The following is a 24286-nucleotide window of genomic DNA, read 5'->3' on the forward strand; positions in this document are numbered from 1 at the left end:
GAGAGAGAGAGAGAGAGAGAGAGAGAGAGAGAGAGAGAGAGAGAGAGAGAGAGAGATCTCCTGAGTATCATAGAGCTCGCTCACTAAGTAGACTAGGCTGGCCTCAAACCCACAGAGATCCTCCTACCCATGCCTCCTGAGTACTGGGATTAAAGTTATGCACCACTATAACCAGCTACAACATGAAGTTTGTAGAGACAGAAGTCAATGAAGGACAAGGCTGGGCATGGACCTTCACTGCCAAGCTACCTCAGCTCCCAGAGCCCCTATCTTCCATTTGTAAAGAGGCATCATGGTGGAGCTGCAGCAGTTGTTGAGTAAGAACATGTGTACAGAGGAGTAGTCCAGCCATTGTAGATACCAGTGTGCATAGCTCCCTTCTATCCTCCCAGACTTCCTTAGCAAAGACATACTATAATGAGCTACATTCAGGTCACAGATAACTACTGAAGGTCTCCTATGTGTCTGGTATTATGCGATGGCCACCACCACCACATCCCTTACACACACACACACACACACACACACCCCTTCTGTTGGCACATCAGGACTGGAATAAACAAAGCACTTTGAGAGTTCAATAAAGCAAGGTTCTCCACAGGAGATACAACATCCACTTACATAGAGCCAGTGCCTAAGGAAGGAAACATAAGAATCACAGATGTGAGAACCAGCCTGTGCAGAAGTGACAATGTAGCCTGTACAGAAGTGACAGTGTAGCCTGTGCAGAAGTGACAGTGTAGCCTGGGCAGAAGTGACAGTGTAGCCTGTGCAGAAGTGACAGTGTAGCCTGGGCAGAAGTGACAGTGTAGCCTGGGCAGAAGTGACAGTGTAGCTTGTTTGGGAAGCTGAAATAAAGTCTGTGTCACAGGATTTGGGATCAATTTCTCTCAGGTAGAAAGCCCCTTATCCCAGCTGCTCCACAGTGTGGCCTGAAGTGCACTATGAAACTGTGATCCTATTACACAGTCGTCTTTAGAGAACAAGAGACAGTCCCTGGGCTATGTGTCATCTGCCCAGAATAGCGATTCAGTCACACTGACAGTATCGTCAGGCCCAGGAGGCTCACCGATGAGCAGTCTGCAAGAGTAGCCAAGGAGTAAATGAGCACTGCAGGAAATAAACACAGATTTCTTTGCCTGCATACTCACTGCCCAGACTGAAATGCCCCGGGGCAGGCTAGCCCCAAGATTATAACACAGTTCTGGATTTGCGCACAAGACAATGGAAGTATTATGTTTGTTTTTCTAAAAGTTTCATTTAGGATTCTAGGGCCCTTCATACATTTCAAATGCCTCTTTATAAGAGTTGAGAAAGTAGCTCGGTGTTATTGTGCATGCCTGAAATCCCATGAGGCCCCAGGCTCCATGAAATAAATACATAATAAATAATAAATAGAAGGCCACCAAATGGCTTATACAAAAATAATAAATAATATTAATTAATAAATAATAAGTAAACAGAAAGCCATGTGGCCCACACCAAATCCCCATAGCATTTTGATCTGAACTTATCTATTCTCTACAAAAGAAATTCCTCCCTTCAATGTTACAGTTAGTCATCCATCCATCCATCCATCCATCCATCCATCTATCCATCCATTATGCGTTCATGATTTATTTACTAGGCACTAAGTACCAAGCCTTGTTCTCAGTTCAGAAGGGACAACGGTAAACCAGAAAAGATCGGATTTGTCCTCTTGTTCCTAAATTCTTTGGAGAAACAAGTCACTCAATCGCTACATAGTGGGTTGAGTTATTGAACATTTTAAGAAAGTGTCTCTGCTATGGAAGTGCAGAAGATATTATTCTCCTCAACTCCCTAGGCAAGTTCAAGCCATACACTGACCAAACCCAGACCTGCCTATCCCTGACCCATCACTCCAGTGAGCCCAGGCTCATTTCTGACCCATCTCAAGTGAGCCTAGCCTTCTCTATCTGGTCTCTCCACATCTGTCACATTCTTGCCTGCTACTGTTGAGAAAGGTGTTAGAAAAAGCAATAGGCCCCTGCCAGCTCCTGGTTGCCACCATGTTCCCACTCTAAGTTCCCGCACTAATGGCAACACTGGCTGTCCAGGAGCACCGGCCCAGGACCCATGAAACTTGGAGTGACTGCTGCCTCTGCTGATCAGCTCCGTGGCGTCCAGCCCCCATAACCCAGGGAATACCCGCCACCCCCATATGGTAGATATAACAATTCCAGTACCTGGTAGACATAAGACTCTTAATGCTTAAAGAGTCTCCAGTGGATTTATATATTAGCAAATACTCAATACACAAGATGACCACACAATTAGAATTGTTAACCCAATTACCTAACCTTGAATAACCTAATATGAATATGAACCTGAGACTGCTAGAGACTCTTACATCTTCTGCCATCTCTCCTCTCCTCCTCCCTCTTTCTCTCTCCTTCAAATTGTTCCACTCCACCTCCCCTTCTACTGCCCAATCACTGGCTCTAGTCTTTAATTTACAAATTAAGGTGGACAAAAGGTTCACAAGAAGTCACCTGTATACTGATTCACTCCTCGCCTGCAGCCCCTCCCCGGAAAGAGGAATTAGCATCAAAATACAAGACCAGGGCTATCTACAACACTTGTGATGTACACGTCTTCTTCAGATATATGATAGTTCTAATGGCCAACGCTTTGCTCCCCACCCATTAGCCAGCTGTCAGGACAGTAAGTCTAAACATGTCAGTCTCCTCCCGTCTTTCTCCTGCGTGTGAACCTCTGTTGCAGCCTCCCCGCTGTCCATTTCCTTCAAGCATCCCAGGGAAACTTAGCCCATGTTAATTTCTGTGTGGCATCACAACTGGACCACACTGTTCATCTACCCCATGCCTTCCTCCATGCCTGGGCTGTCCTTTCCACTACTTTGCTTGCCAACTAACTTCTACCTGGGTTTCAAAACTCCGTGTAAGGTCTTTGGGGGGAACTCCTCACTGCATGGCTGAAGCTAACCTTGGTGGTTCTCTGACCACTCATAACAGCGTTTATGTCATAACAACTATAACTGCTGAGCTGTCTGCTTCTCAACCATTTTTACCTTCCTAGTCAACCCCACGTCTCTTAGAGAAAAGAGATGATTCACAGAGCAGAACTCTTAATCTTCAGCCCATAGTTACATCTAGAAAACAACAGACTACTCCAAACAAATAGACAACACAGAAAGGACTCTCACAAAGCAAAATTGTACAGATAAAAGTAAAAATCAGGAAAATATTTCATATAGAACAACTCTTTAGGAATGTAAGAGGGAATACACAAGAGAGGTGACTTGCCAAGTGTCCTACCCTCTAAATAAGTAGAATTCTAAGTAAAGACAACAATCCCCAGAAGGAAAGGAGACCTAAGCTTTAAAATCGAGAGGGCCTGCCAGATGCCACACAGGATGAATGAAAACCCAAGCCTAGACACACCACTAAGAAATTCCCACACACTCAAGATTTAAGACAAACAACTCACAGAGCGGGAAAAATGTAGACACACTGCAGGGATACACAGGTTTTCCCACAACCAGACTGGAAGCAAAATGATAATGGAGAAACACCTTTGAAGTTTAGGGGGAAGTTATTTTAAACATACAAGTCTCAGGTAAACTATCAGTTAGAAGTGAGGGAAAACTAAAAACCACCAACCGCATATAAGGAGTCAAAACCCTGTCGTTTACGTTCCCTCCCAGATACTTGCTACATATTGCAACAAAACTAGAGAAAATCTAACAAAAAGACAAAACTTTTTAGAAAAGATTAATTACTACCAGAAGTCTATCAAAACAAACGAAAAAGATAAGATGAACTAGAAGATATAACTGAGTATTTCTCCCAGTGAAGGGAGGGAGAGACCGAAAACTGCAGGAGAAAGCAAACCCTTACAAAAATATAACTATGTAAACGCCAGGTACTGTGAATTTGATTACTGTATGGGATATAACACAGTTATGCTAGGAGTCTGTTCTTCACATTGTAAAGGTATTTTCACACTGGATATACATAGGGAAAACATGTGTTTCACATTCTGCCTAGTTCTACTGTGGACAAATGCAAAGCCCTGACCTTAATCATGTAATCAAAAGCCAAAAGCTGGGCGTTAAATACAGAAAAAAAATCAGTGTTTTGGTTTTCACAATATAAAAAATGAGTAACAGTTCTTCAGATCAAAGTGGGAGTGGATAAAATCAAGAAATCGAGTTGTCGGGATAGGAAATGGGAGATTGCAGGATGTTTGCAGGTAATCTGGTAGAGTTTATAAAAGTTTACAATGATGGAAAAATCTGAAACTAAAGGAAAATGGTGAGATGGAAATAAGAGCAGATTTTGCGTCAATGAGCTGAACTCTCAGCCCTCACAGTGGAGCTCCCCTCAGCCCTCACAGCGGAGCTCCTCTCAGCCCTCACAGCGGACCTCTAGAAATGCCTAAAAATAACGAATCAAGAAATTTGGAAACGGGCTGGAGAGATGGCTCAGTGGCTAAGAGCACTGACTGCTCTTCCAGAGGTCGTGAGTTCAATTCCCAGTAACCACATGGTGGCTCACAACTATCCATAGTGAGATCTGGTGCCCTCTTCTGGCCAGACATACATGCAAGCAAAATGGTATCTATATAATAAATAAGTCTTTAAAAAAGAAAGAAAGAAAGAAATTCGGAAACACAAACAAGCTCTCCTCTTCTTTACAAACTCTCCAGAGTTTTGTAATATCTGACTGAAAAGGCCTCGGAGAATTTTTATTTTTTTATTTATTTTGTTTTTGTTTTTGTTTTTCGAGACAGGGTTTCTCTGTGTAGCCCTGGCTGTCCTGCAACTCACTCTGTAGACCAGGCTGGCCTCGAACTCAGAGATCCGCCTGCCTCTGCCTCCCAAGTGCTGGGATTAAAGGTGTGCGCCACCACCGCCCGGCTCTCAGAGAATTTTTAAATATATGTAATGAAAGGTAAACCTTTTATGACCTATTAAAATTTATTGTAGACTAGGCATAGAAAATTATTACAATGGATTGAGTTTTTAAAAATTCCTCTGGACACCTTCCATAAATGATTGTCATAAACGGCCACTTTCCCCATAAAAGAACATCAGTCTAACGATGCCTCAGCCCTTTGTTAGCCCTCCTGGCGCACAGATGCTCGGGACCAGGGAAAGGTACCACTCTTAGAAAGTCAGCAGCCCACTACAGATCCATTAGATGGGGTAGAGGCCTGGATTCTGGCCCTGCCACCTGCCAGCTGCCATCTGACAAATTCCAGTTTGGGTAAAATCTTTATGATTTTCAATATGGATAATTTTTAAATCTTTGGTTGAGCTCAGTTAATCTAAGCAAATACCATACAGTGATAGGGCTTATGCAAGACACTCAAAGGCCTAGCGAACTGTGAGCCCTGACAAACTCTGGGCAAACTGCTAGGTTGTTTTGAATCCCAATATGTCTCAACTAAATACAAGACTCATGAGAACATGCACCTCACAGGACTGCCAAGATGATTGGTGATTGTGTATAACGTGCTTTAAATAGTGTCCCTTAACAGGAAGTTCTCAGTAATAGCCAGCGACAGTTGTGACTTTTCTCTTTCAATCCCTTTCACTGAGAATCTACTAAAGCAAGGGACAGAAGCACGACAGAGTGAAATGTGAAGAAAAGAGACAGTCCCCTTCACAGGTACTCATCCTACATGGAAGTGGCTTCAGGCAAAAAAAACTGAGAAAAACCTGCCAGACATCGGTTGTCATTATCCAACCTTCCAGGTGGCACAGCCAATGATTCCCAGTGACAGGTGACAGTCTCCATGAAGCAATACAGCTCCCTACAGCTGTAGCCCAGATACCCTCTGTCCCAGGTAAGTGGGCCACAGAGCTGGGAAGACCCAGGCAAGGAACATCTGAAAACAGTCCACAGCCATGGCTGTGTCACAGTCCCCACGGCTACCATGGCTGTACCTGGAGCCTCAGAAGGCTGGATTCCTGAGGCCTGTTTGGCCTCTGATGACTTACTGATAAGCAGCGCTGATCCTTGAACTGTTGGCACAGTCACAGAAGCTAAAGTTCCTACGCCACATCAAACAGAGAGGAACACCCAAGGACTTCACTCTCCTTCGGCACTGAAAAACTCCACTACTGCCACAGGCGCGGAGAGTATCCATCTGTAAGCATAACCTAGATGTGTGACTCAGGAAAGATGGGCTTCATGCCAACTCTAGGTTACTCTGCCAGGGATCAAGAGGCCTCACTCAGAAATATTTCTATAAAAGACATGCAGTGGGGGTGGGGCGCAGCTCAGCGGCCAAGTTAGTGTTCTTCGTGTATAAATCCTTAGATTCAATCCTAAACGTGGAGGGCTGTGAGACTTAGTTTAGAACACAATCTCCGAGGTCCTTTCCAACTCAAAACACCCTAGGGCTCTCCTTCTATGAGGTATTATCCCCGTGTCTCCACCATCACCCGCCCCTGTCCCCTTGCCAGGGTAACCCTAGATGCTCCCTCTCAATGGTCTACAGTTCCTTTGGTATGCTCTGAGTCTCTGTGAGGCACGCACCAGCTCATCTCTGTCATCGCTGCAGTGCTGAAAGGGAAAGAACTCAGCACACACTCAAGGAACTGTACTCAAAACGGAAGTTCTTCCAAACATGCCCTTTAAATACACATGCTTATCTCTAGCTGAACTTATCTCTGGCTCTTCACTTTGAGGGAAAGTACAGTGGATGAATCTTTTAAAAGACAAATGTTGCCTCTAATCTCAGTAACTGGCAGGCAGAGGCAGGGGGATCTCTCTGAGTTAGAGGCCAGCCTGAGTCTGTAAGTGAAGTTCTAAGCCCTGCAGGGCTACATTGCAAGACTCTGTCTCAAAATTAAAACAAATGTTTAAGTGTCTGCTGTGAAGACGTAAGCAATTGCATAGAGTCGACACAATAGGTAAGCATTTTTGTACCCATCCAAAGTGATACAAAGGGCTTTGGTTTTGTTTGGTTTGAGTTTTTTTAAGAGACATTTATGAGTCAAATTATGCCTTGAAGTCATCAAAATAACCATAGCTTATTTACAAGCTTGATCTTGAGCCCGGCAATCACACAGCTGATGCACCCACCACTCTCATAGTGACCACTGCCCTTTTAAAGTCAGAAGTTGTGGTTGATAAAAAGCTGAATAAACTGCTGACAACAGCAAAATTCCAGCCACTTCTTAACACCCAAAGCAAAGCAAACACGCAGTCAAGGAACAATCTGCAAATTGGTATTTGCTGCCCTCTGGTGGTCAGTCCTAGGAAGGTTCCACACCAGAGATCGGAAAGTGCATAGTTCACACAGATGTGCCCTTCCCCCAACCTCCCATCCCAGGATCATCTAGGCTAAAACCATCATCCCACCAGACTTCTTGGCAATAGAGCAAGTCCTGGTACTCTGCTGTGTCTGTGAGTGTGTGTGTGTGTGTGTGTGTGTGTGTGTGTGTGTGTGTGTGTGTAATGGAAAAGGAATAACACAGCCCAAGCAGCTAAATGAGCACTGAGACTGTGCTTCCTCTAAAAAGACAACTAATGAGAGACAAACCACAGATTTGAACTTTCCCATGCTGTTCTCTGAGAACAGATGAGTGGTGGGCTCACTCGACAAGCTACATGTGTTAAAATAATATGCATCCATTGAATTTGTCTCTAGTGTTAGCAAAACACACACCATGCATGTTTAGGATATTGACACAGGAACCCACTACCTCTCTTAGCTCTACCCTCTATTAGGCCAAGTTACGTGAACATTATCAAAGGCTTTCAACTCTAACCAAGCCCATTCAGTACAGCTCCCACCCTGAGCCTTCCTGCAAGATCTCACAGAGGTGCTACTACCTCCAAACTCTCCTCCCGTATCCCCAGCTGGGGTGTGGATTCTAACGTGATACTGAGAGACGGGTTATTTTCTCTACAGTGTTGCACAGTTCTCCATTAATCACTAAAGCACACAGTAGGGAGGAAGGCAGAATGAAGAGATGGAGGGAGGGGGGAGAGAGGAAAGGATAGATGAATGGGCAAATGGGTATGCTTGGAAGGCTGTATTGGTATATTGGCAAATGATTGAAAAGATAGAATAATTAAAAATTGATGGGTGGAAGGTAAGTGGACAGATGGATATGTATATGGGTAGGTTCTGGACAGGAAATGGATTGGCGGGTGGCTAGATAGACAGAAGGATAAATGGAAGGACAGTAAGAAGAGAGGGGAGGCTAAAAATCTTCCATGGCATTTAGCATTCAATCAAGCCTTGCACTGAAACTGATTTTAAAAAGGCATAGTCCCTGCCCCCAGTAAATTTTCTGTCAATAACAGTAGAATCTATGTTAGAGCAAGACCCAAGGGACTGCTTCATCACTTGGGGGTTGAAGGACCCTCACTGACCCATGACCCATTCAGGGGATTCCATACCCTCAAGCTCTTCTTACAGTCAGATCTTATCAAAGTCATCTCAGGATGGTGCTCACCATAGGGGACCAGACAAAGTGTGGAGAAAGTGGAGTCAAGCTCTTCCTCTAGCCCTATCCTGGTGCCCACCACCAATACCGTAATCCTATGGAAAGCTGTGGGAAGCCGGGCAGTGGTGGCGCACACCTTTGATCCCAGAACTTGGGAGGCAGAGGCAGGTGGATTTCTGAGTTCAAGGTCAAACTGGTCTACAGTGTGAGTTCCAGGACAGCCAGGGCTACACAGAGAAACTCTGTCTTGAAAAGAAAAAAGAAAAAAAGGAAAAAAGAAAGGGAAAGAAAAGGAAAGGGAAGGGAAGGGAAGGGAAGGGAAGGGAAGGGAAGGGAAGGGAAGGGAAGGGAAGGGAAGAGAAGAGAAGAGAAGAGAAGAGAAAAGAAAAGAAAAGAAAAGAAAAGAAAAGAAAAGAAAAGAAAAGAAAAAAGAGAGCATTTTCCCCCGACCTCCACTATCCCTGCAGGTCTGGGAGATGGAACAAGCTGCCACCATCTTTGCTACAACACTTTTTTTATGACTTGAAGAGGCTCTTTCAGTCTCTATTCTTCAGTCAAGATGATACACTTCACTGATTCCAGAAGGGTGCCCAGGCAGCATGGCTGCTGTTGTCTGCAGCCCCCTCAGAGCTCATTCACAAATTCCTCCCACCACCCACACTCCGGTCATTGTTCAGCTGAGCTCTGAGCATCCACACCAAGGCTGAGCTTGTGCTACTGCCCCTATTTGTGACCCTTGCAACCTCAGGTACATTTAATAATCAGTGTACTCCAACTTGGCCTTGTGAGCTTCCACATCCCTGGCAGACTAACAGTATGTGTGTGATGTTTTTTGGAATATGTGAGCACTCATGCAACACCTATATATGTGAGAACTCCTCCAGGTATTACAGCAGTTCTGGTTTGGTTTTTTGTTTTGTTTAGAAATAGACTGACTCTGATTTCTGAGGTCATGTGGACAGAATGAAAACCCAGAGAAGCTGGATCCAGAGTACTGCTCATGATGGGCTCGCTACAGCATCTGGAGCAAACATAGCATTCCAGCTGTTTCCATTCATGTTGATTCAACTCAGTAATCTCACCTGACAACCTTACATTGGGTACCTCTCTTTGCCTAGTTCAGGGCTGGGCCCTGGGGTGAGGGAAGGAGTCAGAGATGGTTCCTATCAGCTCCAGTCTTGACAGACAGCTTGTCAAGGAATACCCTTTGGGTCCTTTGGCATATATATCACTCTACTGAGGTAGTGAAACAGACCAAATAACTCCAATAGCAGACATTTTTTCCCCTCAAAGTCTGGAGTCTAGAAGACCCAGATTGAGGTGCCAGTGGTTTATCAAAGCCATTCCCGTTTTGTCCTCAAGTGACCATTCCCCTGTGTGCAGACACATGGAGATCTCCAGTAGATACCAGTCTTGGCAAATTTGGGTCCTACTCCTATGAATCCCATTTCCTTTGAGTTGCCTCTTCGCACACGCAATGCCCAACCCCAGTCAATCACATTGGGATTGGCCATGTCTTCTGAATGGAACTGTGACCCACCTTCCAAAATTCAAGTGGAACCCCTACATTCCAGTGACACTCTTGCAACGTTTTGTTGGTTATAACCAAAAGGCACACTAAAAGGAGAGCTGCCATGTCTTAGAGACGGGCAGCACTGGGGTCCTGTGCAGGCCTAGCATTTCCAAAGAAGGCTCAGTTTCAAGTGCTTAGAAATGAATGTGAAAATGAGTTGTATGTAAAGATGAGGTGGGAATTGTAGGCAGAGCATCATTTGTGATGCTCACAATAAGGAAATGCAAGGTGCATCATCGGGAGACAGGGCCAAATGGGAAGAAGAGGATCAGGAGTGGGAGGTCACATAAGACCCTCAAAATGAGACAAGAACTTGGATCTTGAGCACTAGGAGGTCACAGAGGGAGACAGGGTGGCTGGGACAATGCTAAGCAGGTACAGTTGTGCCTTCCTGCATATACAGGCATTCTCAAAGAGCAAACCCCTGCCTGCAGCATCACCTTACCCCAGACAAGACACTGCTGGGTTGGTGTGTGGCTCCCAAGTCTCCTTTGGGGAGATGCCTTTACAAGTAGGGACAGCATGTCTGGTGACAAAACCTTTCCCTCGTGCAGAATCAATCCGACCAGATAGGTTGGCTTTTGCTTATATCTCCACACCCTCTGCATCTGCCCTCTGCCCTCAGTGTTATCCTCATCTCCCTTCCTTGCTGGGAAAGGCTTCCCAGCTACACCCTCCGAGCAGGCTTTGAAGGTCCTTTAAGCCTCCCTCCCTGACTCCCCACCCCAAATATTTTGGTTTCTTTTTCCTCCTGTTCTTCTTGATCATTTAATTGCGCATGGCACTTTGGGCACGAAGGAGAGGATGGCTGTTGGGACGAACCTTTGAGAGCAATCTCACTGTGCTGAGGAATGTTGTGAAAATGAGAGATAGTCATGAAAAGTCAGACATCTGGGCAAAGTTTAAAAGGACTGGGCATGCCCAGCCTTGAGCTAATATCATTGTGAACAGCCTGGGTGACAGTTTTCTAATCCATCAAGAATGCATGCAGGATGGAAGGATCCATTTTCCATTCATCAGCAACAGCAGAAGGATCAGAAGCATCTTAGGTTTCAGCAGAGGAAACACCCGTCCCTCATCTGAGCTGCAGGGGGAAGTGGAACTACAGAGAGTGTCTCTCTGAATCATCTGCTCTGGGGACACTCACTATTCAGCACAGCCACTAGAAATGTCATTCAGTGGGCAACAAGGCAGTATACACAAAGTCTGACCCCATCTAGGCTCTGTGAAGCAGCCCCCTTGGCCTGAACATCACAGTTGGGATCTTGAGTGCTGGCCCCCATGGTCGTGTGTTGATAGTTTGGTATCTAGCCTGTGGTACTGATGAAAAACTATGGAGTCTTTAGAATCTGTGAGGGATAGAAGGAAACAAGATCACTCTGGATGTGCTTTAACAACACTGTGACTCAGCCCCAGGGATGGTTAATCTTGACTGCCAACTTAATGGGATTTCTTTTTTTTTTTAATTTTATTTTTTTATTGGATATTTTCTTTATATTTCAGATGTTATCCCCTTAACCTATTTCCCCCAGCCCAGGAACCCCCTATCCCAGCCCCCCTCCTCCTGCTTCTATGAGAATGTGCCCACTCCCACCTCCCCACCCTCGAATTCCCCCAAACTGGGCGTCTAGCCTTCATGGGACCAAGGATCTCCTCTCCCACCTATGCCCAACAAGGCCATCCTCCCCTACATATACAGCTGGAGCCATGGGTCCCTCCCTATGAGCTCCCAGGCTGGTGGTTTAGACCCTGGGGAGCTCTGGTTGGCTGGTATTGTTGCTCTCCCCATGGGGCCGAAAACCCTTTCAGCTCCTTCAGTCTTCTCTCTCACTCCTCTATTAGGAGCCCCATGACCAGTTCAATGGTTAGCTGTGAGCATCCACCTCTGAATATGTCAGACTCTGGCACACCTCTAAGGAGACAGCTATATCAGGCTCCTGTCAGCATATACTTCCTGACATCCACAACAGCATCTACCTTTGGTGACTGTACATGGGATGGATACCCAGGTGGAACAGTCCTCAGACAGCCCCTCCTTCCGTTTCTCTCCCACACTTTGTCTCCATATTTGTTCCCTTGGTTATTTTGTTACTCCTTCTAAGAAGGACTGAAGCCCCAACACTTTGGTCTTACTTCTTCAAGAGCTTCATGTGGTCTGTGAGTTGTATCTTGGGTATTGCAAGTTTCTGGGCTAATATCCAATAATCAGTGAGTGAATACCATGTGTGTTCTTTTGTGATTGGGTTATCTCACTCAGGATGATATTCTCTAGTTCCATCCATTTACCTAAAAATTTCTCAAATTCATTGTTTTTAATAGCTGAGTAGTACTCTATTGTGTAAATGTACCACATTTTCTGTATCCATTCCTCTGTTGAAGGACATCTGGGTTCTTTCCAGCTTCTGGATGTTATAAATAAGGCTGCTATGAACATAGTGGAGCATGTGTCCTTGTTATATGTTGGAGCATCTTCTGGGTATATGCCCAGGAGTGGTATAGCTGGATCCTCAGGTAATGTTCTGTGCAGTTTTCTGAGGAACCGCCAGACTGATTTCTAGAGTAGTTGCACCAGCTTGCAATCCCACCAACAATGGAGGAGTGTTCCTCTTTCTCGACATCCTCACCAGCATCTGCTATCACCTGAGTTTTTGATCTTAGCCATTCTGACTGGTGTGAGGTAGAATCTCAGGGTTGTTTTGATTTGCATTTCCCTGATGACTAAAGATGCTGAACATTTTTTTAGGTGCTTCTCGGCCATTTGAGTTTCCTCAGTTGAGAATTCTTTGTTTAGCTCTGTACCCCATTTTTAATGGGGTTATTTGGTTGTCTGGAGTCGAATTTCTTGAGTTCTTTATATATATTGGCTATTAGCCCTCTATCAGATGTGGGATTGGTAAAGATCTTTTCCCAATTTGTTGGTTGCCATTTTGTCCTATTGACAGTGTCCTTTGCCTTACAGAAGCTTTGCAATTTTATGAGGTCCCATTTGTCAATTCTTGATCTTAGAGCATAAGCCATTGATGTTCTGTTCAGGAACTTTTTCCCTGTGCCCAGGTATTCAAGGTTCTTACCCATCTTCTCTTCTATTAGTTTCAATGTATCTGGTTTTATGTGAAGGTCCTTTATCCACTTGGACTTGAGGTTTGTACAAGGAGATAAGAATGGATTAATTTTCATTCTTCTACATGTTGTCCTCCAGTTGAACCAGCACCATTTGTTGGAAATGCTGTCCTTTTTCCACTGGACAATTTTAGCTCCTTTGTCAAAGACGGAGTGACCATAGGTGTGTGGGTTCATTTCTGGGTCTTCAATTCTATTCCATTGATCTTCCTGCCTGTCTCTGTACCAATGCCATGTAGTTTTGTTTTGTTTTGTTTTTTTTATCACTGTTGCTCTGTAGTACAGCTTTAGGTCAGGGATGGTGATTCCCCCAGAAGTTCTTTTGTTGTTGAGAATAGTTTTCTCTATCCTGGGTTTTTTGTTATTCCAAATGAATTTTAGAGTTTCTCTTTCTAACTCTGTGAAGAATTGAGTTGGGATTTTAGTGGGGATTGCATTGAATCTGTAGATTGCTTTTGGCAAGATGGCCATTTTTACTATATTAATCCTGCCAATCCATGAGCATGGGAGATCTTTCCATCTTCTGAGATCTTCTTCGATTTCTTTCTTCAGAGACTTGAAGTTCTCGTCATACAGGTCTTTTACTTGCTTGGTTAGATTCACACCAAGGTATTTTATATTATTTATGACTATTGTGAAGGGCGTCATTTCCCTAATTTCTTTCTTTCTTTTTTTGGTTTTTTGTTTGTTTGTTTGTTTTTGGTTTTGTTTTTTGTTTTTTGTTTTTCAAGACAGGGTTTCTCTGTGTAGTCCTGGCTGTCCTGGAACTCACTCTGTAGACCAGGCTGGCCTTGAACTCAGAAATCCACCTGCCTCTGTCTCCCAAGTGCTGGGAGTTAAGGCATGAGCCACCACTGCCTGGCACCCTAATTTCTTTCTCAGCCTGTTTATCTTTCAAGTAGAGGAAGGCTACTGATTTATTTGAGAACTTGATAGGATTTAGAATCACCATGTAAATAATACTCTAGGCATGTCTGCAAGGGGTTACCTAGATCAGGTTAACTGAGGTGGGAAAATCTACTCTAAATGTGAATAATAACCCAGTGAAGGTTCTGTACTGAATAAAAATGGGAGAGTGAGCTGAGCATGAGCCTCTACCACTCTCTGCCTCTTGACTGCAGACACAGCTTTGCCAGCTATCTCCTGTTCCTGCTGCAATCTCCTCCCCCACCCCACTCCCCATGATAGATCATATTTGCTGGAAGCGTGAAGCCAAAAGAAACCCTTCCTCTCCTCAATCTTCTTATTATCAGCTATTTTGTCATAGCAAGAAACAAGTAACTGGTACAGACACTTCCTGTCTTTCTTTGCCATGACATGCTTTGTCTTTCCCAGACGCCATGACAGGAGGAGCATCTCTGTGCTTGCCTTCAACCCACAATGCTCTAAAGTAGTGGGATGCCTGACCATGGGCTGAAACTCTATAACCTTTTTCTTTTTCTAAGTTGATTGACTCAGAACCCTCCATACAGGAACAGAAAGTTGACTAGCACTCTGGATAATCTCATCGGCTGGGAAGGTCTAGTTGGGCAGACCAGTGGACCATTCTAATTCTGTTTTTTATTCTAGATACCCAAGAGCCCAAGGCACTTCAGATGGCCCTACTTGGAAACAAGTTTTCTAGGCATGGGAATGACCATTTATTCCTTTGCCACAGCCAATGTCTGTCCTGCCAGTAACAGCAGGAGCAGTGGTAAGAACCACATTACTGACATCTCTGAACTACAGAGCTGCTGGTCTGCACCAAGAGAAGCTTGGCACACTTGGTGCGCCCTCTTACCTCACCATCATCATCAGTTCCATTTTATTGACGAAAAAAATTAAGGCTCAGAGAGGACTGATGTGTTCCCTGAAACCCTGCTTCTGGACACATAAGACTGGAATCCAGCTCCTCTCAATTCAGGGCCCTCACTCATCTTCGTATAGCTACACTGATAGGAACAAAGAATGCATGCCAGACCATCAGACCACCCAGAAGGAACTGTGGCTCTCCAGATCCACTGGGTAATCAGTGCTAGCCACATAATAATGTTCAATAGAACAGAAAATGAAAATATTAAAAAAAATCACTCAGTCTCCCCTCCTGGAGCTGCCATCCTACACTGTACAGATCTTAAATAAGACAGTCTCTCTCTCTGGGCCATCTTTTGTGATTCTGCTGCCTTTCCAACTATGCCTAGCAACCCACATCTGAGATGCAGATGGATGGAATATAGTCTCAAGGATGCAGAAATGTTCTATATTCATCGTCAACTGGCCCTCCTCAGCATATAACAAATATCTCTGGCCCGATTATATTAACTGTGGCTTGAGAATCTTAGCACCTGACATTGTTACTCTTTCTGGAAACAATAGACGAGAAGTTAATTAAGATCAGAGCTGACTACCTTCATGGCCCCCATAGCTTGGAATGTCACTGCTAGTCTTGAAGGGGTCAGCGTTGCCAGCATTGCATTGAATCTTGCACTCTTGTTTTGAATAGGTGAATGGTACTGTCCGTCTGGAGTCACAGAACCAAACCTGTGAGGAAGTACAAAAGCAGGATGAAAAAAGGCAATTGGATTTAACATTACACGAGCATGGCACTAGTCGACATGATACTGTATGACTCCCATGTGAACACAGACGTGGGCATCCTAGAAGCTTCTTGCAAGACATGCTGGGAAGGACTTGACTTGTGGAAGGTAAAAACAGGTTCTTCCCCTCTGCCAGCCTACAATGAAGTAGCAGCTCCAAAAAAGGAACAGCAGAAAAACCATTGCCATCAAACAAAAACTAGTACCTGAATGCACAAACACATACTTGTTTGCCTTTTAAAAAATAGTGAGATGCGATTCACCTCCCACAAAATTCACTTGTTTACAGCATTTGGATTTGGTGGGTTTGGGGATATTCACAAGTTCTACAACAGTTATTATTTTTCAACTCCCAAAGTTTCATCACGCTAAGAGAAACCCTGCACCATTAGAGTCACTGTCTAGATCCTCCACCCTCTAGTCCTTAGGAACCAACTTTCTGTCTTTATGGATCAGCCTACATCAATGGAATCAAATTGTATAATATTCCTTTGGATCTGACTTCTTTTACTCAGCACAGGTTTACTCAGTGCAAGGTTTACTCGCCTACACTCTGGCCTATATCGGTATTCCTGATTTTTTTATGAATGAATGTTTTACTCAATGGGTATACCAGATGTCTTTTAGCATTTATCAGCTAACAGATGTTAGAGTTGTTTCTACTTTGGAGACATTATGAATAACCATGCTATGAACATTTGTGCTTACATTTATTCAAGACAAATAGAAGTATACATTTCAATGAGCATATGGACAATGTTTGTGTGTATATACATGCATATGTATATATGTATGTATGCATGTTCACATACACACACACACATATACATACACATATATATACAGATGTACACATGCATCTGAAAATAAAACTGTTGGATCATTTAACTTTATACCTGAAGCCACGAAAGGGCATTAGATCCTCTGGAACTGGAGTTACAGACAGTTGTGAGCCATTATGTGGAGCTGACAACTGAATCTGGTTCCTCTGCAAGAGCAACACACAAGCACTCTCAACTGCTGAGCCATCATCTCTCCAGTCCAAGCTTAAAACTTCTGAGGATCTGCTAAGTGACTTTCCAAATCTATGAAGATATTTTACAACACTGCCAGTAACATGAGATGGTTCTAATGTCTCTATATCTCCAGCAGTACTTGGTATTATTGTCTGTATCTTTTGTCTTAGCCATCCCAAGTGGTGCAGAATGGTATCCAGCTGTGACTTGACAGTAGTCTCCCAATGACAGCAGTATTGTTACGATTTCTTTTATTCTTTATTAGTTATGTAAATATATTCTTTTGGAAATGTCTACTTATATTTTATTAACTGTTTGTCTATCTTAGTTAGCTGGGATAGTTTTCCATTCTGGATGCTAGGCCCTTATGATGTATTTGATTTATAAGTATTTCTTCAACTCAAAGGACTGTTGTCATTAAGTTTTTTAACATTTTTATAAACTCCAATTGACCTACTTTTTCTTCAATTGGCTGTAGTTTTGGTGTCACATTTAGTAACTCACAGATGATACCAAGGTCAATAAATGTATATCTCAGTTGTCTTCTAACTGTATGTTGGGTAGTATGAGATCAGAGTCCAGCCATTTGTTGAAAAGACTATTGTTTCCTCCCTGTCTTGGTGCTATGGAGGTCTAGTAATTATCAATAAACGTGAGGATTTATCTGTAGTCTAATCTGCTCCATTATTCACTTTTGCTAATGCCATACAATCTAGATTATCACAGCTTTGTCACAAGCTTTCAGATTCCAAGTGTGATTCCCTCCCACTCTGTTCCTCTTTATCAAGATGGCTTTCTTTTATTCAAGTTTTCCTATACCTACATACTAATCTTAGGATGAGTTTATTAATTTCTGCAAAAAAATGAAAATGTCAGCTGGCATTTTTAGAGACTTACTGAATTATTTATTTACACCTATTAACTAGTTCACTTTCTAATCAGTGATGAACCAAGACCCCAAAAGGCTACTCCTTCAAAACCCCATATGTCCACTGTTGTTCTGTAGTGTAGGGGACAACTTAAATGGTAATCAAATAATGTTATAAATCAAATCTTGCTTGTCAAAGTGACGAATTAACTACAAACAGTACAAGCCCACTAGCGTTCTTCTTTCTACCTGAATCTGACTTTCTAACCTCTGCTGCATTTGGGGAGCCCTTAGCATTGACCAGGTGTCGTCTGAGGCTGAACCATCATCCACTCAGCTCTGATTAGGGTAATGGGACATGGGGAGCCACCCATCCTGATTCCCCTTTCCTCTTCCATCCTCCAGATAGGGTGATGCTACTAAGTGCCTAGGAAATAGACAGGCCTCTAGGGAAGGCTGATGGGCCTCTGACTGACTTTCACAAGCACTGGTGGCTGCTGAGACTTTCCAGGACATCTGCCTTCAGTCTTTCTGTTCTATTTACCAACAGTTCCTGGGGTGGGAGACAGAGAATTTTGTCTATTCTAAGTTTGTTTCTCACACAGTTTTCTTTGACTTTTGTAATCAACTACATTTATTTGTGGACATGAACTTGAAAGTAGCAAAGCTATGCAAAGGAGAAAATCCACAGCAAGCTAAAGAGGCAGTTTATTTATGCCCAGATTTCCGGCTTGACCAGTGATTTAAGTACAGCTGTGGCTCAGGATTTACAGCTCACAGGAAACACAGCTGAGGCACTAAGGTAAGTGCTGTTGCATAGAATATATAAAAAGCGTCTTTAACCCTGACTGCCATTGTTGATCTTACCAGAGAGAGAACCTTTCACCACACTGATTCACCTTGACCGCCCTTTGACCACCTGGGCATTTTTCCTCCAGGTGATTTTTTTTAATAGAATATTTTTTATTTATTCTTTGAGAATTTCATACATGCATATGATGTGTTTTGATTATACTTGAAAGGTGGTAATTGTGACTTTTCACACCCACAAGGGAAGCAAGTAGCACACATCAGTTCGTTTATTTATTGCCAAGATCTAAGGAAGGTAAATACCCAACAACGATAGATTGGGTACATCGCTTATAGACTACTTAGCATAGTACTTAGGTACGTCTATATTCAGTGTATTATGAGTTCTGAAAATACAGAATCTATAAATGGATATTCTATGTTTAAATTCTAATGTAGTTCTCCTTTTTTAGATATATTGGCATAGAGAAAAGTCTTGGAATGCCCATTAAACTGCAACAATCATTACATATGACCAATGTCATGTTGGAGCATTTAACTTTTTCGTTATTTGCTTACCTACTTTTCCCAGTTAGTTGTGGGGATGACTACTCCATCTCGCAGTCAGTAAGATCCCAAACCTCGGGGCCTCGTTTGAGGGAACAAGTCATCTATACAAACATGAAGGAGAAAACTACTCACTTATCCAGCAAGTTCTCTCTTGGAATCCGAACCTTGTCAAATATCAAAATTCCATTATCCACACTGTTCATACCTGGAGGGATCAGAATCAAAGTAAAGATTCAATGGAAAGTTATGCACCATCCCAAAGACAGTCTCAGCTACTTCTTGGCCAAAAACATAAACCTTAAACATTTCCAGAACTGGAGGTGCTCTTTCGTTAGGGGGCAGAGTAAAGATGCTACCTGTTTGTAGTGGGGAGTGAGTGGGGTCTGGCTCAAACTCACCTGGCCCAACCCCCACCCTGAAGGAGAATGGAAAAAAACGATGACAAGGTTTTCCTTGTTTGAAGCCCACAGTATGCTAGGGATTCAGGCTTCTGTTGGAACACATTTTCCTCCCCAGCAGCAAACATCATTAAAAGGAGAGAGTTCAGGCAAACCAGGGAGACATCTCAGAGGTTAAGAGCACCTGTTGCTCTTGCAGAAGACCCAGGTTCAGCTCTGAGAACCCACATAGTGGCTCACAGCCATCAGTAATTCTAGTTCCAGAAGACCAGCGCTTCCTTCTGGCCTCCCTGAGCACCAAACACACTCGAGGGACATGGACATACATTCAGGCAAAACAGTCATATACATAAGATAAAATTTGAAACTAAATAAGTGAATAGGAGTTAAAAGGCAGTGTTCTGGGTGAGAGAAAGCATGAGACACTGAAGTTGGAAGTCAGCCTCTACCCACACGAAGCTCCTGCTTCCTCCCCTTCTGGACTTCCTCCTCAGGCACGGGATGAACTAGTGAAAGTAAACAACAGAAGACATGGGGACAGCAAAGCAGACTTTCTGCAGGTGCCAGTGTTTTCAACATGTCACATGACTTCAAAAGCACTGGCCTGTCCCTCTGCTCTCACAGAGCTTGGCAGGGGCCACACTTGCTTATACTAACAGCGAGCTGAGGGTCTTCCCACACTGTCCAGTGCGTCTCCCTTGCCCCTTCCTCTGTTCTTCTCTCTTTTATCTTTAACTCCTATATTCTTTTCTTTAGCTAGCTTCACCTTGGAAATCTGGTCTCACTGAGTATTATGGGATAAATTGTGTATCTCCCCCTATCCCATTCATAAATTGAAGTCCTAAGCCCATATCTGTAATGTGATCTTGTTTGGAAATAGAGGCGTTACAGAGACAACCAAATTAAAATGAGGTCATTTGTGACCCGCGTGTAATTGTCTCGCCAGCAAGAACGCACGTGGGCACCAGGATCCTTCCGCAGCAAACGTTTATTCCAATGAAAAGGAGGAAAGACCCCGGGCCCGGAAAAGGCACTGTTTATATACCCTTGGAGCTGCGTGTTCACTTCTGATTGGCTGCTTACTCATTACCCGCCGAAACGCCCCGGGATGGGCTGTGACTTGCCGCTTTTTTACCATAGCACATGCGCGGTTTACTTGTTTACTTGGAGGAGCACCGGATGCCAGTGCCATCTTGTAATGGCGAATGCTGTCAGCACAAGCCGCGGCTTTCCACAGTCATTAAGGTGGACCCTGAAATAAATGATGGAAGTCCTTATAAGAAGGAGAAACCTAGAGGCAGATGTATGCACAGGGGGGATGACATGCTCACATGAAGGTAGCATTCATAAGCGGAAGCAAGAGTTCTAGACCAGAACCTTCCATGGCTCCCGTCAGATGGAGTCAACCCTGACAGCTCCCTCATCTCGGACCTCTATCCTCCAAAACCACGAGGACCCATTATGTTACAAATATCCTGGGTCAGTCCTCAAGTCTTTCCAAGGTCTACCTTGACACAAACATCAATCTGGAGGCGAAGAGGCACCAAGGAGCTGCAGCCTGCCCTAAGTCCAAGAAGAAAGACGTTGAAGCAACCTTTGTAGACACAGTTTGCTTGTCTCTAAGCAACTGAGAAGCAGGGAGATAACATCATCAATGCATACTCTCCTGGCAGACTGATCTACCAGCATGGTTTCCTGGAGATGAAGGTGGTTAGATTCTCTTTGGTGGGGGTTGGAGAACAGACAACAGGCACAAATAAACACAGAGGAAGGTCACCTAATGACTCACCTTCTTTGTGCTTCATGTCAATAGCTGTCACTCCTGGGTACAAGTTTCCATTTTCATCCCTGATAGGAACAATAAAGCAGTGAGGCCCTAAGGAAGGCACAGAAACAGACTCTATCAGGCTTTCCATTTTTGGCTGTTGTTGAAACAGACTCTTATTATGTAACCCTAGATGGCCTAGAACTCACCACATAGGCCAAGGTGGCCTCTAATTCAAGTCGATCCTCCTGCCTCTGTCTTCCAAGTGTTGGAATTATAAGAGTAAGCTACATTACTGGCCCTAGACTCGCCCTTGTAAAGAATAAACTTTTGAGCTGGGCATGGTGGCATGTGTCTTTAATCCCCACATTTGGGAGGCAGAGGCACATGGATCACTTTAAGTCTGAGGCCAGCCTGGTCCACATTGAGAGTTCTAGTATAGCAAGGATTACACAAAAAGACCTTGTCTCAAAATAAGTAAATAAATAAAAATAAAAGAATAAAACCTTCTCTGGAGCAATATGACATTATTTTACTCTCCAAATCCATTGAGTTCTATGCACTGCACCCAATGGTGACTAATGTCAGCAGGTCATAACAAATTCGTCCATTACTTTTATACAGAAGATAAAGTTAGTAGTATGTATTTTTACAAGATAAAACTGGCCCAGTGAGGCACATTTTCTGTAAAGAACTGATGGGGAATCAGCAATAGCAAAGAGAAGCCTTCCAGTCTTTCATGTTGGTAGCAAACCTTGAGACTTTCCCTCAATGATGAGCTGGGCAAAGACAGCAGCATAGTTTCCATGCATGGCATTGCCGATGTACATCTTCTGAGCATTTTCACACGGCGTGTCAATCACAAACTCCTGCACAGAAAAGTAAGACACAGAGTGTTTGCCTCCGTGTGGCTCCTTTCAACCCCTAGCTCAACACAGTGAATACCATAAAAGGAATGTGCATGGCAAAGAGATGTGGAGGCGCCTGGGAAGACATTGTTTTAACTTTGCACTGTTCTGCTACGAGAGTACTTCACCTCCACCTTTGCTTTGCAGGAGACTAGAAATTAACGAGTTGGAGGTGGTGGTGTGCATAATTAAATCAGGAAAAGAAGTATCCAGTTTTCATTCCTTCATTCATCCAATCCCAGTTTCTCGTTGATATTGTCATGCTGATGTGTACTGTCTTGTTCATCTGCCAGGTTTCAATGTATTAAGTATTTTTCAATTATCAATTTTTCTCATCCAACTACATCATACTGAGGTTTCCACTTTTAAAGAACCCAACATCAAATCCCTTACAAGACTTAGATGTGATGGTACAGGCCCCAACCCCAGCTACTTGGTAGGCTGAGGCAAGAAAACTATAAATTTGAGGACTGCCTAGACCTTGCTATGAGTTTAAGGGCAGCCTGAGCAACTTAGCAAGGGGCCCTTTCTCTAAATAAAAATGAAGGGTCAGGGTTATAGCTCAGTGATAGAATACTTTCTTGGCTCAAGGGAATGGGTTTAATCCCTCTCTGTCACTCTGTCTCTCTGTCACACGCACACACACACACACACACACACACACACACACACAGAGGCCACAGGCAGTGGTAGAATACATTTAGTTCTCCACACACTCCTTACCCTCAAACACTTCACCTATGAGGTACTCATAAAAAGAGGGAACAGCCCAATGATCTGGGGCCCTGGATGGTTTGATCCAGCATATACAAATGTATGTTTCATTTTATCTTCTGCTTCTGGATAAATCTGAGTTCTCATGCCTTCCATTATTGCATAGGCCTGGCCATTCTGAAGCCATAAGAACTCTGTTTAAATGGCAGCCAACTCATCATAAGTCAAAGCCATGTGCTTGCCTGCAAGCAGGTACCCATGAGCTATTCCTGTCATTGCTTAGTATATCACCCCAAAATAATTTTAATTTTGATTTTTATAAGAAAAGAAAACAGCCATCAAAGCCTTTGACTGGCTGACTCGGAACTTGCTGTGAACATTTTGCTAGTCAGTGAATATAATAAAAGTCCCCCATTGTCCCAGGCAAGCATCATGTGCCCAAGCCCTTGGAACAAAAACATGTATAAAGGAGTCTATCTTCTGAGGGAATCTTAGAAAACCCTGTGCAGTTTGTCTCAGTAATATAGGCAAGGATTCCAGCTCCAAATACTGTGAAACTAACCCTGGTCTGAAGAAACAGGAACAGCAGCAGGGTTTGTTTCCAGTCTCTGCTCAAACCCAGGCTTCCCTTTCCTACTGTCTGGGAACCAATACCAGCATCCCAGTGGACATACTGCCTTCAAGGTTTGGTTCTCCCCAGTCTTGCTTACCACATGGGTTACCCTTAAACCTCTTCTGAAAGAGGTACTGACCACATCACTGGTTCTGAGTATAGGGTACCTATGATAGGTCAGGGGCTCAGAGGAAATGGCAGTAAGCGAAACTAGCCATTTAATTGGAGTTGACAATGTAGAAGATATGATTCAGCTAAACCAACATGCTCTTGGAAACACAAGGATTAGCTCCGATTTCAGATTATAAAGTGTATAGACTGTGCTTTCCCGTTGGGCCAAGAAATACAGTCTTGAGGCCTAAGAAAACAATCTCTGACATAAGTTTGTACAGGAAAGCCTTTAACATGTGCAGAGGCTTTTCAGAAGAATACATGGACGAGTTGAATCATTTTAAGAGAAGTCTCTCCAGATTGCCCTTGGGTTATCTGGCCAGCCAGGGCTTCTGAAAGGGAGAACAACTCTAGGTCATATGCAGTGAGCTCGAAGGACCAAACAACCTGTGTATGAGAGGGGGAGGGGGGAAAGAGCCCTGGAAACACCACAGGCTGCCAGGGGAGAAGGAGGGCGGCCACCCATTCTGTACACATCTGATACACCCCGGGAAGAGGTTTGTCACTTCTGGCAAAAAGCTTGATATGGAAAGTTTGTATCAGCCAAAATACTGGAGTTAAAACTGTAATCTAAACAATGCCCAGCATGTGTGCTGGTTACAATTATGATTACTTGAAGACCAACAAAATGGTCAGAGTTGCAAACACTAAGAAATGTTTAAAAAAATAAATTAATTAAATTAAAAAAAAACAGGAAAGTAGAGGGCTGAAGAGACCGCTCAGTGGTTCAGAACATACTGTGCACTTACAAAG

The 24286-nt window shown here is 43.7% G+C and overlaps 1 protein-coding gene across 1 annotated transcript in view; it reads right to left on the reverse strand.

Moving 5' to 3' along the window:
* Positions 1-24286, reverse strand: part of Acoxl (acyl-CoA oxidase like) — a 279060-nt gene that overhangs the window by 234361 nt on the left and 20413 nt on the right. The window contains 4 exon segments of the mRNA XM_028755859.1: positions 15533-15665; positions 19097-19169; positions 21152-21238; positions 21882-21996. Of these exon segments, the coding sequence (XP_028611692.1) occupies positions 15533-15665; positions 19097-19169; positions 21152-21238; positions 21882-21996 (408 nt within the window).

This window comes from Grammomys surdaster, unplaced genomic scaffold (assembly GCF_004785775.1).
Source record: "Grammomys surdaster isolate TR1022 unplaced genomic scaffold, NIH_TR_1.0 129, whole genome shotgun sequence".
Taxonomy (NCBI): domain Eukaryota; kingdom Metazoa; phylum Chordata; class Mammalia; order Rodentia; family Muridae; genus Grammomys; species Grammomys surdaster.